Below are 13,800 nucleotides of genomic sequence, written 5' to 3'. Positions count from 1 at the left end.
ACTGTGGGGCTTTGTAAGAAAAGGCTCTGCCCCCTGATGTAGCCTTCACTATACGCGGTACCAGCAGATAGCCTGCACCTTTTGATCTAAGTAGGCATGGTGGTTCATGGAGGAGCAGAAGTTTACTCAGGTACTGTGGTGCGAGACCATTCAGTGCTTTAAAGGTCAATAGTAGTATTTTATAATCAATATGAAATTTGATTGGGAGCCAATGCAGTGTGGATAAGACAGGCGTGATGTGGTCATATCTTCTAGTAAGGACTCTTGCTGCTGCATTTTGAACTAACTGGAGCTTGTTTATGCACTTATTGGAACATCCAGACAGTAAGGCATTACAGTAATCCAACCTGGAGGTAACGAAAGCATGAACTAGTTTTTCTGCATCATGTAGTGACAATAAATTTCTTATCTTAGCAATATTTCTGAGATGAAAGAAAGCTATGTGGGTAATGTTATCAATGTGAGTTTTGAATGAAAGACTGGGGTCAATAATCACCCCAAGGTCTTTTACTGCTGCACGTGAAGAAACAGAAAGGCCATCCAGAGTTACTGTGTAATTAGAAAACTTACTTCTAGCTGCATGTGGTCCTAGTACAAGTAGTTCAGTCTTGTCATAGTTAAGCAGAAGGAAATTAATAAGCATCCAGTGTCTAATGTCCTTTACACATTCCTCAGTTCTATTAAGCTGGTGTCTCTCATCTGGTCTTGCAGAAACCTACAACTGTGTGTCATCAGCATAACAGTGGAAACTAATACCATGCTTACGAATAATATCACCTATACCCCTTTTCCACCAAATCAGTTCCAGGGCTGGTTCGGGGCCAGTGCTGGTTCACAACTCGTTCAACTTGCGAACCAGCTGAGAACCAGTTTGCTTTTCCATAGCTCGGGGTGCTAAGGGGAGCCACGTCATTACGTCACTGTATACGCCAGTTACGTCACTGCGTTTGCATAAACCTTGGCACGAACATCGAAGCAACAACAACACGGAGAAGTAGAAGCAGCAACAACAGCAATAATGGATGACTGCTGCTTCACTGCATCCATGATATCTCGTCGCTTATTTAAAAATGGCGCCTTCTTGCGGTCTTGCTATTGTTGTTGGTCTTAACAACTCCGCCCCCCCGCTGACATAAGCAGTTCTTTCCTCTAGCCCAGCAAAGAGCTGGTGCTACCCTGGAACCGGTTTTTCTGGCCCAGAGCCAGTTCTTTGTCAGTGGAAACAGAAAACCCGGTTCCAAACTAAGCACTGGCCCTAAACCGCCCTGGAACTGATTTGGTGGAAAAGGGCTACCAGAGGTCTCATCTCATCTCATTATCTCTAGCCACTTTATCCTTCTACAGGGTCGCAGGCAAGCTGGAGCCTATCCCAGCTGACTATGGGCGAAAGGCGGGGTACACCCTGGACAAGTCGCCAGGTCATCACAGGGCTGACACATAGACACAGACAACCATTCACATTCACACCTACAGTCAATTTAGAGTCACCAGTTAACCTAACCTGCATGTCTTTGGACTGTGGGGGAAACCAGAGCACCCGGAGGAAACCCATGCGGACACGGGGGGAACATGCAAACTCCGCACAGAAAGGCCCTCGCCGGCCACAGGGCTCGAACCCGGACCTTCTTGCTGTGAGGCGACAGGGCTAACCACTACACCACCGTGCCGCCCTCACCCAGAGGTAACATATATAAAGAAAAAAGCAGTGGACCCAAGACAGAACCTTGTGGAACACCAAACTTTACCTCAGTACATCTAGAAAAATCATTTACATCAACATACTGATAGCGATCAGTTAAATAAGAGCTGAGCCAGGAGAGGGCCATTCCCTTAACTCCCACAACATTTTCTAGTCTATCCAGAAGAATGGAATGATCCATGGTATCAAATGCTGCACTAAGGTCAAGCAACACAAGCAGCGAGACACAGCCCTGATCAGACGCCAACAGTAGGTCGTTTACTACTTTAACCAGTGCTGTCTCTGTGCTATGATGAGGTCTAAATCCTGACTGATACATTTCATGGATGTTATTCCTGTGTAAATAGAACAGTAAACTTTGTCAAATATTCTGTCATTTAAACCTACCTGCTTTAAATTTATACAAGTACTGGATGCAAAGGTGAAGCCTAATTTTTGTATTTAGAACTGCTCAGGAACAGAATTTAACAACTCTCCTTAACCTTCTAAACTTATTATAATTAAGATTTGAGCACACATTTGTGTTTTGGGAAAGGTGCTGAAATGAATATTTACGGTAATCACACATGCGGTGATTTAGTGATTAGAGTTTAAGTTCTGGTTTGTTTCAGGATTGTTCTTTCGTTGTGACGAGATGGAGTGACACCTCAAAGAGGAGTTACTGATATCACCCTCAAGTTGATTATTTCCCAATAACAGTACATCCTGAAGAAGTTATTTGTTATTACCTCCACCAACTTTGTTGGAGGAGGTTATATTTTCACCTCTATTTGTTTTTGTTTGTTTGTTCTCAATGCAACTCAAAAACTAATGAACGGATTTTGATGAAGTTTGGAGGAAAGGTGATCCATGGGATGAGGAACAATTGATTAGATTTTGATGCAAATCCAAATCTGTGGCTTGGTGGAGGTATGCATTTTACTGAGTGTCCTTTGAGTTTTGTTCCTGTTATCACTTTTGCTAGAACAGCTATTTTAACAGTTATTCCACAAACTCGAGTCATATATGAGCTGATAGCGGACGAGACGTGTAGCACCTGGTGCAATATTTCTATTTCAGTTGGCAGTATTTTATTAGTGTAATACTGCTATTTCAGGTGAAGTACTACTCTTACTTCAGTTCCATTCTTATTTTGTTGTGTACACTACATACATGGCCCATGTTCTTACTTTATTTATTTATTTATTTATTTACACTACCGTTCAAAAGTTTGGGGTCACTTTGAAATGTCCTTATTTTTGAAAGAAAAGCACTGTTCTTTTCAATGAAGATCACTTTAAACTAATCAGAAATCCACTCTATACATTGCTAATGTGGTAAATGACTATTCTAGCTGCAAATGTCTGGTTTTTGGTGCAATATCTCCATAGGTGTATAGAGGCCCATTTCCAGCAACTATCACTCCAGTGTTCTAATGGTACAATGTGTTTGCTCATTGCCTCAGAAGGCTAATGGATGATTAGAAAACCCTTGTACAATCATGTTAGCACAGCTGAAAACAGTTGAGCTCTTTAGAGAAGCTATAAAACTGACCTTCCTTTGAGCAGATTGAGTTTCTGGAGCATCACATTTGTGGGGTCGATTAAATGCTCAAAATGGCCAGAAAAATGTCTTGACTCTATTTTCTATTCCTTTTACAACTTATGGTGGTAAATAAAAGTGTGACTTTTCATGGAAAACACAAAATTGTCTGGGTGATCCCAAACTTTTGAACGGTAGTGTATTTATTAAAAATACTTTTATTGCACTCTTTTTTTTTGGGGGGGGGGGGGGGGGGGGTGTTACTGTCTATTCCTGACTCTTTCTATTTGTAAGCTGCTGGAACATATAAATTTCCCTATCGAGGGATGAATAAAGTTTGTCTTATCTTGGAAGCCATGTACGGTACGACGAGATTGAGTGGAATAACTGTTTTATTCTCTCCACAGTCACTGGATTTTGAGAAACAGCATTTTTTTTTTTTTGGAAATTCGATAAATAAAAACTTTATACAAAACATCCAACAAAATCATTTCTGCTTTGGATGGAAACAAACCGGTGAAGTGACAGGATCAATTCGTGAAAAGTGCTATAATAATAATAATTCTTGAAACATATATGTTCTTAGGTGGCACGGTGGTGTAGTGGTTAGCGCTGTCGCCTCATAGCAAGAAGGTCCTGGGTTCAAGCCCTGTGGCCGGTGAGGGCCTTTCTGTGTGGAGTTTGCATGTTGTCTGCGTGGGTTTCCTCCGGGTGCTCTGGTTTCCCCCACAGTCTAAAGACATGCAGGTTAGGTTAACTGGTGACTCTAAATTGACCGTAGGTGTGAATGGTTGTCTATGTGTCAGCCCTGTGATGACCTGGCGACTTGTCCAGGGTGTACTCCACCTTTTCCCCGTGGTCAGCTGGGATAGGCTCCAGCTTGCCTGCGACCCTGTAGAACAGGATAAAGCGGCTAGAGATAATGAGATGAGATATATGTTCTTAACATCAAATACTTTTATTCAATGTTTTGTTGTGCTTTTTTTGTGTGTATTTGGTTTTTTTTTCCCCTTCTTCTAGTTCTTTAGGGTTTTTTGGCAGTTGGCAAACCAACTTAAAAGTTGCATTAGCGCCACTAGCTGGGCTGGAGTGTGGAACAGGAGATATTGGGGGGGGGGACTATCCCTGTATCCGAAATTGCTCACTCGTTCACTACTGCCTATATAGGGAATTACTATATAGAGGACTATACAGTATAGTGAGCTCATTGGTAAAATGAAAAAACGCTTTCGGACACTACTCTGTTGCACTGGTATTTATGTCATTACTGTCGCACAATTAAAACGTGCCAGATCAGGCACCTGGTGGGTTTCCAAAATAATAAATACCTGCATGTATTTTTGTGATAAATCCATATTATACTGAGCGCATTTCCCACATTAATCAATACAAAGTACCTGCAGCTTTCAGTTCTTTTAAATCAAGGCTGAATCCTTTCTTCTTTGCCGCTGCCTTTTATTAAATCAAATTTGAGACTTTTAATTTGATTTCTTTCAGTGCGACCACAATGCATGATGGGGTATATTGCTTTGGTTAGTGACTATTGTTGTACACTACTTTTCATGATGCATTGTGGGATACTTTTGCGTGCACTATATAGGGTGTAAATAATCCTCACTAAGGTTTTGGACAGCACTACAAAATGGCGTCCTCACTATATAGTGCCCTGTATAGTGAGTAGGGAGCGATTTCTGACACAGGGTAAATTCTTTTAGCTGTTTGTTTGAAATACTTTAACATTTTTGGGGGTTTTGTTTTCAAGTAGAGTTTTTATTTCGTCCTCAGTTGGTTCAGCAACGCGCGCTGCCATTTTGTTTTTCTCTACTCACGGTATATGAGCTGATAGCCTAGTAGTAGAGTAGCCAATCAGAGTGCGTGATTGCTCATATCCAGTGAATGTGGATAGAATAAAAACAGATATTCTCTCTCTAGCCTTTCTTTTTTCCCCCTCTCTCTTTAAGTTAAAAAAACCCAGCTTGTCCTGTTCCGAAAAAGTCTGAAAAGTTAAAGCGACACCTTTTACTGTTAGAAAGTGCTGACACTAGAGACTCCTTCCAGAAATCCAGAAAACATTGCCATAGCAATAGTTTTTATTTATCTATTTATTGTAATCTGTTTATGTGGAACAAATACACGATAGAAACAATAACTTATTCAAACAATTGTTTCAATATAAACTATTTTGTTGTTTCCTGTTCTGTCGCCCAGGGATGTGCTGTTTATAGAAGACGAATTAATTCCTTCGAGCCAATCCGAACCAATTGTGCTGTAATGCATATTAGTTTTTGTCTATGAAAGAGCAACAAGGTTTTTCTCAGGTTTTTCATATCATCCAGAACAATTTCTCAAATTTATGTCATGCTTTTGATGGTAATGAAAATGTGTTGTACTGTAGCTTTCAGCCATTTAAATAGATTCGATTACTTTATTAAGATTCCTTGAGGTACCAAAAATATGCAGTGATGATAATGCAGTTGTCTCCCTGCAGGTTTGGACGTAAGACGGTCCTGTTTGCCACCATGGCCACTCAGCTGGTGTGCAGTCTGCTCCAGGTCGCCTCAGTCAACTGGGAGATGTTTGCCGTTTTCTTCTGTCTTACCGGCTTCGGCCAGAACTCCAACTACATGGCGGCCTTTGTGTTAGGCAGGTGGAAGGACAATCATGTTATCACCTTTTAAAAAAATTTTTTTATATAAACACAACTTCCCCTTAGCCCAAATATAATAAATGTGTTAAGACCCTGGTCACGCTATTGGTCCCACTCCAAAAAATGTCATGTCTAAGCTACTGTTAGATCTCATCTCATCTCTAGCCACTTTATCCTGTTCTACAGGGTTGCAGGCAAGCTGGAGCCTATCCCAGCTGACTACAGGCGAAAGGCAGGGTACACCCTGGACAAGTCGCCAGGTCATCACAGGGCTGACACATAGACAACCATTCACACCTACGGTCAATTTAGAGTCACCAGTTAACCTAACCTGCATGTCTTTGGACTGTGGGGGAAACCGGAGCACCCGGAGGAAACCCACACGGAGAACATGCAAACTCCACACAGAAAGGCCCTCGCCGGCCACAGGGCTCGAACCCGGACCTTCTTGCTGTGAGGCGACAGCGCTAACCACTACACCACCGTGCCGCCCTACTGTTAGATCATGTTAGAAATTTATCACCAAAAGCACAACATGTCCTCATAGTGTTCATATAGGACTAGCTTGGGAAGCATCATGATGTTTTTCTGATCTATTCCCAGGTGACCACAGTCACCCAAAGCCTCCCATTTGGCCAGATGCCGTGTTGCGTGCAGATATCGGACCAGACAGGAACTGTGGATAGTTTTTGCCTGTTTGGCACAGCATCTAAATTTCTTGTTGGTTGGATGACTAACAGTTGATAGTTGAAATGTGTCATAAGATTCAAGCTGCATGTTGAAGGTCAGTCTCACCAGATGCAATACAAACCCGTGATTCCGTATGTAACATTTTCCGTAAAGTTATTTCTAGTAGGCTGCTGCATCCCAACAGATAAGAACTGGAGTCATTCAAAATGCTGTCTGAGAAGGTGGAGTCTAACAGGTGTAATACACAGAGTTCTGAAACACTGAGGATCTTAAGATGTGCCATTCGGCCAAAGTTCATTCGACTATTTTCCGTAAACATTTATGTCAGACAGGGGTGCTGCTTGTCCCCTTTGCTGTTCAACATCTATGCAGAAGCTATGTTAAGAGAAGCGCTAGACCAGGTGGATGAAGGCATTAGAGTAGGTGGACATCTCTTCAAGACAGTGAGATATGCGGATGACCAGGCTACAGTTGCCAGCTCAGCCTGTGGTCTACAACTTATGATGGACAAGATGCAGGAGACTGCAACGGAGTATGGCATGAAAATCAACGCCAAGAAAACCAAGGTGATGAAAATCTCGAAACAGCTTGGGGAAGAATTCGCGGTACGCCTTGATGGTAAACTACTGAGCCAAGTGAAACAGTTCTGCTACCTTGGAAGCATATTGACGCAAGAGGGGTACTGCGACATAGAGATCAAGTCGCAAATCGCAAGGGCAAAAGACGCATTCTCTAAGAGAAAAGAGCTCCTGACCAAGTCGTTTAGCCTGCCGTTGAAGAAGAGAATAATTAAGACAGTAATCTGGAGCGCTCTGCTCTATGGCTCAGAAAGCTGGGCAATGCGAAAGGATGAGATCAGGAGAATTGAGAGTTGTGAGATGTGGTTGTGGAGGAAGACCCTAAACATCCTATGGTCAGACAAAGTCTCCAATGAGGAGGTACTAAGGCGGGTTGAAGAAGAAAGGTCGCTGATTGATACAATTCGAAAAAGACAGAAAGCGTGGCTAGGTCACACCTTCAGACACGGAGAACTGTTGGTTATTGTGATGGAAGGAAGAATTGAGGGAAAGAGGCCTCCGGGTCGAAGAAGATGCGGCATGATGGACTTAGTGAAGCGGGAGGCGGGCTCATATGAGTGAGCTAAGAGACTGGGAGAGAGTCGGATGCTGTAGTGTCCAGACCTGCTTATATAGCAGACCACTAGAGAGAGAGATTTATGTCACAGACGGAATTTCTATTGTCTCTGTAAGCGGTGTTCTGATTCTGTTGAAATTTTCAAGTTTTACCACAAAGAAAGTGTGTTTACCTCGCTTGGATCACTGACAAGCCGAGGTAAAGTGAATTTTAGAAACATTGAGTTTGCACGGGCGGCACGGTGGTGTAGTGGTTAGCGCTGTCGCCTCACAGCAAAAAGGTCCTGGGTTCGAGCCCCGGGGAGTTTGCATGTTCTCCCTGTGTCCGTGTGGGTTTCCTCCGGGTGCTCCGGTTTCCCCCACAGTCCAAAGACATGCAGGTTAGGTTAACTGGTGACTCTAAATTGACCGTAGGCGTGAATGTGAGTGTGAATGGTTGTCTGTGTCTATGTGTCAGCCCTGTGATGACCTGGCGACTTGTCCAGGGTGTACCCCGCCTTTCGCCCGTAGTCAGCTGGGATAGGCTCCAGCTTGCCTGCGACCCTGTAGAAGGATAAAGCGGCTTGAGATAATGAGATGAGACTGAGTTTGCACCACCTTCTTATTTGAAGCAGAAGAGCCTTCTTGTTGCTTCATTCAGATGCCTGGATAATGTACACTAGGTCCCATTAAAGGTAGACTGCCTTACAGATTTTTCAAGTGCACATCATAAAAATAATTTTCCTCGACACCCGGTTATTTTTGTTTAGTGGACCGAAAGCTACTGAATTTGAATCACAGACTTCCAATTTTATTTGTGTGTGTGTGTTATTTTTTTAAATAGAACGATTAATGAATTTAAGGCCACATGGCCCTAAATTCTCTGCTATTTTTTCCTGCTTCACCATGACCCAATTCAAGATACTTCATCATGCATCACATGGTGGGCTTTCCCCGTTCACACAAGGCATTGTGGGATACAAATTTGAAACAGGAGAGAAAAATGGAGGACATGAGGGTGCAAATGAAACGTGAAAGACCAACTAGAGTAACGGAAAGTGAGAAGAAAAAACGTTATGTTATATATGAAGGAAAGGAAACGCAGGACTAAACTAATAAATATCGGCAGTCAGCGAGCACCTCGGTGTGATCAGCTGTTCGTTTAGCGACAGAATGATGGAACTGTCAGTGCACGGTTAAAGGTAAACCTGCGCATGCGCACACACACGGACTTCCTCTGTCTGCTCGACTGTGCGAAGCGAGCGATTTCATGCACATTATTTGCTTGGGAATCCGCTCAAATTAAATCACTTACCAGCCACAGAACGGCCTGACATTTTGTGAGATATTACAGAAATAATCATATATCACAATGAGCAAATTTCAGAGCGAACTAAATTTCACCAGTTTTAAAGGCCGTTTACTTTTAAGCTCTCACTCCCTGTGATTTTTGTTAACTTTAGAGTGTTAGGAAATCAAAAAGTATAGTACTGAGTACATACAAGGATGTTTCAATTTTACCCTTTGTGCAACATAATTGGGACCAATAGTGTGACCAGGGCCTTAAAGGAGAACTGAAGTCATTTTTAAACTTGCTTTATTTCTTAATTAACGTGTTATTCAATTACGTTTTCAGTTTTAGTAACCTTATATCGTGAATCGTATTGGCAGCTAATTGCAATTAAATACAGTGGTGCTTGAAAGTTTGTGAACCCTTTAGAATTTTCTATATTTCTGCATAAATATGACTGAGAACATCATCAGATTTTCACACAAGTCCTAAAAGTAGATAAAGAGAACCCAGTTAAACAAATGAGACAAAAATATTATCCTTGGTCATTTATTTATTGAGGAAAATGATCCAATATTACATATCTGTGAGTGGCAAAAGTATGTGAAACTCTAGGATTAGCAGTGAATTTGAAGGTGAAATTAGAGTCAGGTGTTTCCAGTCAATCAATGGGATGACAATCAGGTGTGAGTGGACACCCTGTTTTATTTAAAGAACAGGGATCTATCAAAGCCTGATCTTCACAACACATGTTTGTGGAAGTGTATCATAGCACGAACAAAGGAGATTTCTGAGGACCTCAGAAAAAGCACTGTTGATGCTGATCAGGCTGGAAAAGGTTACAAAACCATCTCTAAAGAGTTTGGACTCCACCAGTCCACAGTCAGACAGATTGTGTACAAATGGAGGAAATTCAAGACCGTTGTTACCCTCCACAGGAGTGGTCGACCAACAAAGATCACTCCAAGAGCAAGGCTTGGAATAGTCAGTGAGGTCACAAAGGACCCCAGGGTAACTTCTAAGCAACTGAAGGCCTCTCTCACATTGGCTAATGTTAATGTTCATGAGTCCACCATCAGGAGAACACTGAACAACAATGGTGTGCATGGCAGGGTTGCAAGGAGAAAGCCACCGCTCTCTAAAAAGAACATTGCTGCTCGTCTGCAGTTTGCTAAAGATCACGTGGACAAGCCAGAAGGCTATTGGAAAAATGCTTTGTGGACGGATGAGACCAAACTAGAAATTTTTGATTTAAATGAGAAGCGTTATGTTTGGAGAAAGGAAAGCACTGCATTCCAGCATAAGAACCTTATCCCATCTATGAAACATGGTGGTGGTAGTATCATGGTTTGGGCCTGTTTTGCTGCATCTAGGCCAGGACGGCTTGCCATCATTGATGGAACAATGAATTCTGAATTATACCAGCGAATTCTAAAGGAAAATGTCAGGACATCTGTCCATGAACTGAATCTCAAGAGAAAGTGGGTCATGCAGCAAGACAATGACCCTAAGCACACAAGTCATTCTACCAAAGAATGGTTAAAGAAGAATAAAGTGAATGTTTTGGAATGGCCAAGTCAAAGTCCTGACCTTAATCCAATCGAAATGTTGTGGAAGGACCTGAAGCGAGCAGTTCATGTGAGGAAACCCACCAACACCCCAGAGCTGAAGCTGTTCTGTACGGAGGAATGGGCTAAAATTCCTCCAAGCCGGTGTGCAGGACTGATCAACAGTTACTGGAAACGTTTAGTTGCAGTTATTGCTGCACAAGGGGGTCACACCAGATACTGAAAGCAAAGGTTCACATACTTTTGCCACTCACAGATATGTAATATTGGATCATTTTCCTCAATAAATAAATGACCAAGTATAATATTTTTGTCTCATTTGTTTAACTGGGTTCTCTTTATCTACTTTTAGGACTTGTGTGAAAATCTGATGATGCTTTAGGTCATATTTATGCAGAAATATAGAAAATTCTAAAGGGTTCACAAACTTTCAAGCACCACTGTATTAGACTTATCGGTCTATTCGGTTTTTAGCCGTGTTGAATTGAGTTCGTTTGGTCCACGGCAGGCGTCGCTTATCCACACGATCTTCACGAGACTTGTGCGAGACTTCAAAACGTGAAGCATCAGCCAGGTGTCAGTGCCGCCATTTTGAAAACTCTTTTCCAAATGAAGTATTGCACAAAAACGAGTTTAAATGACGATTACTGCCTACTTTTTTCAAACTTTCCTGATTGCTATCAAAACAAACAAGACTTCCGGCTTGATTACGTCAGCATTCGAAAGAGGGCACGCACGCCTTTTGACAACGTTGGCAGATGTTGGTCACTTTGATTTCCGCTGTACGTTTTACTTCCGTCCTACGATGTCTCGCACAGGTCTCAGCGAAGCTCATTTACGGCCATTGCTTTTACATATGGACTAATATATTACAGAGCAAAACTCATAACTTGCTATAGCAGTGACAAAATAGCGATCAAAAATGCATTCCGAAATTTAATAAAATGAGAGAAATAGAATTTTGATGATGATAAATTTGCCTTCAGTTCTCCTTTAAGATGTGGTTGGTGTGTAATTTTTGCTTTCTGAATGTTCTATAGCAACTCAAAGCCTTCCAAATCATCGCAGTCTATCACATCCACAATATTTCTCTGTGGAAAAGTTAAATCACGCCTGGATCGTCAGTGATCTCACACGGACATGCTGTGCTTTCAGATACAGTGTGACTTATCATAATGTACATCAGTTAAACATGGTTTAACAAACACTCAGAACCTGGGATCGTCCACGATTTCTCATGCACGTACAGTATAGTATGCGACTTCAAAGCAAACATGGCTGTCATCAGTTCAGCTCGGCTGTTATTTGTTCTCAGACCTTCATGTGAACGGTGTGCATTATTTTGACCTTGATGCAATGTTTTCTTACTGCGGGTCCAAGTACAATGAGTCCACGTGTCCTCGCAGTGAATTTTGCTTTCTCATCAGGTTCATTATTTACCATTCAAAATCAGGTGAGCCACAAGTGGCGCATGAGTGGATAAATTTGGATTCGACACACACCACCACACCACATCGTAATCTGGGATAAGAATTGCTCGAGAGCAGCCTAATGAACCCATCCTGCTTGGCCCAGGGTGCTTCAGTTTGTCTCATTTGAGGTTCCTTATGTATACGTTACCTTACAGGAAAGAGCTAGAACCCTCAAAAGTATCCATATTACATGGCATTTGAGTAGACGCTCTTTATCCAGAGCAATGTCCAACATACCCAGAACAGCCTGGGGTTAAGTGCCTTGCTGAAGGGCACTTCAGCTATTCCTGCTGGTTCAGGGACTTGAACCAGCAACCTTTTGGTCCTAAAGCTGCTTCTCTAGCCGTTAGACCATGGCTTCCCGTCCATAAAAGCCTCCTTCCAAAGAATAGTTGGGAACTAGACAATGATATTATAGGTGTGAACTTGCTCTGATAGCGAGGTTGACAAATCCAAGGTCAAGCGTAACTATTGTGTGTGTTGTTTTTTTTTTCCCCCCTTCCAGTCTGTCTTTATTTCCATCTTGTTTAGACTCTGATTTTTTTTTTTTCCCCTGTCTCTATTTCAGGCTCGGAGCTGCTGGGAAAGAATTTGCGTGTGGCTTTCTCTGTGCTTGGTGTGTGTGTGTTTTATGCACTGGGTTATGCACTCCTTCCCCTATTTGCCTATTATTTAAGGAGTTGGAGGATTCTGCTCACAGCCCTGTCACTGCCTGCACTACTCTACATCCCCCTCTGGTGGTAAGACTACAGCAGTTCCAGAGCACAGCCGCCACTACTCATGATCTTATCATTGGGCTGCCATTTAGTGCTTGTAAATCATCTTGAAAACACATTTAAAAATGGACCATGTGCTTATTTACATATACTTTTGTCAGTTTATTAGCTTGCTTTTATCTATGATTTGCTTCATCGATCCAATAATTCATTCTTCGCCAATTACTTACCAATTAACCAGATAATTATTAGCTCATCCGGCGGACATGCGATGAACTTATGCCATCACGTGTTGTCCGTCGTCTGTCCAGCGTCGTCCATATTTCACACAAATCGATTCATCGACTCTCTCAATTCTTCACCGATTGTTATTTTTTATGGCAGGAAGGTAGGTCTGCCTGGGGTGCATATACTATAGTTTCTACCCAGATTTGCATAATTGCAATTAATAATGAAGATATGGAGTAATTAATCAATCCCTAATGAGCAGTTTCCACACAAATCGTTTCTTCTCCCTCAGTTCTTCACTGATTTTTGATTCTTTCTGGCATGAAGGTAGAGGTACCAAGGGTGCATAGAACTTCTACCCAGATTGGCTTAATGAACGAAGTTATGGACTAATTCAGCCTTAATGAGCAGTTCAACAAAAATCGCTTCTTCTCAGTCAATTCCTCACCATTTTGGATTCTTTCTGGCTAATAGGTCGGTATTCCTAGGGTGGATATAGCTTCTATACGTACACTACCGTTCAAAAGTTTGGGGACACCCAGACAATTTTGTGTTTTCCATGAAAAGTCACACTTTTATTTCCCACCATAAGTTGTAAAATGAATAGAAAATATAGTCAAGACATTTTTCTGGCCATTTTGAGCATTTAATCGACCTCACAAATGTGATGCTCCAGAAACTCAATCTGCTCAAAGGAAGGTCAGTTTTATAGCTTCTCTAAAGAGCTCAACTGTTTTCAGCTGTGCTAACATGATTGTACAAGGGTTTTCTAATCATCCATTAGCCTTCTGAGGCAATGAGCAAACACATTGTACCATTAGAACACTGGAGTGAGAGTTGCTGGAAATGGGCCTCT

General features: G+C 42.0%; 1 protein-coding gene across 1 annotated transcript in view; it reads left to right on the top strand.

Moving 5' to 3' along the window:
- Nucleotides 1-13,800, top strand: part of slc22a21 (solute carrier family 22 member 21) — a 101,825-nt gene that overhangs the window by 54,381 nt on the left and 33,644 nt on the right. Inside the window, exons 4-5 of the mRNA XM_060915252.1 lie at nt 5,709-5,863; nt 12,569-12,740. Of these exons, the coding sequence (XP_060771235.1) occupies nt 5,709-5,863; nt 12,569-12,740 (327 nt within the window). The remainder of the gene's footprint in view (nt 1-5,708; nt 5,864-12,568; nt 12,741-13,800) is intronic.

This window comes from Neoarius graeffei, chromosome 2, assembly GCF_027579695.1.
Source record: "Neoarius graeffei isolate fNeoGra1 chromosome 2, fNeoGra1.pri, whole genome shotgun sequence".
Taxonomy (NCBI): Eukaryota; Metazoa; Chordata; class Actinopteri; order Siluriformes; family Ariidae; genus Neoarius; species Neoarius graeffei.
Note: the sequence above shows the minus strand (reverse complement) of the source record. Positions and strands in the feature narration are given on the sequence as shown.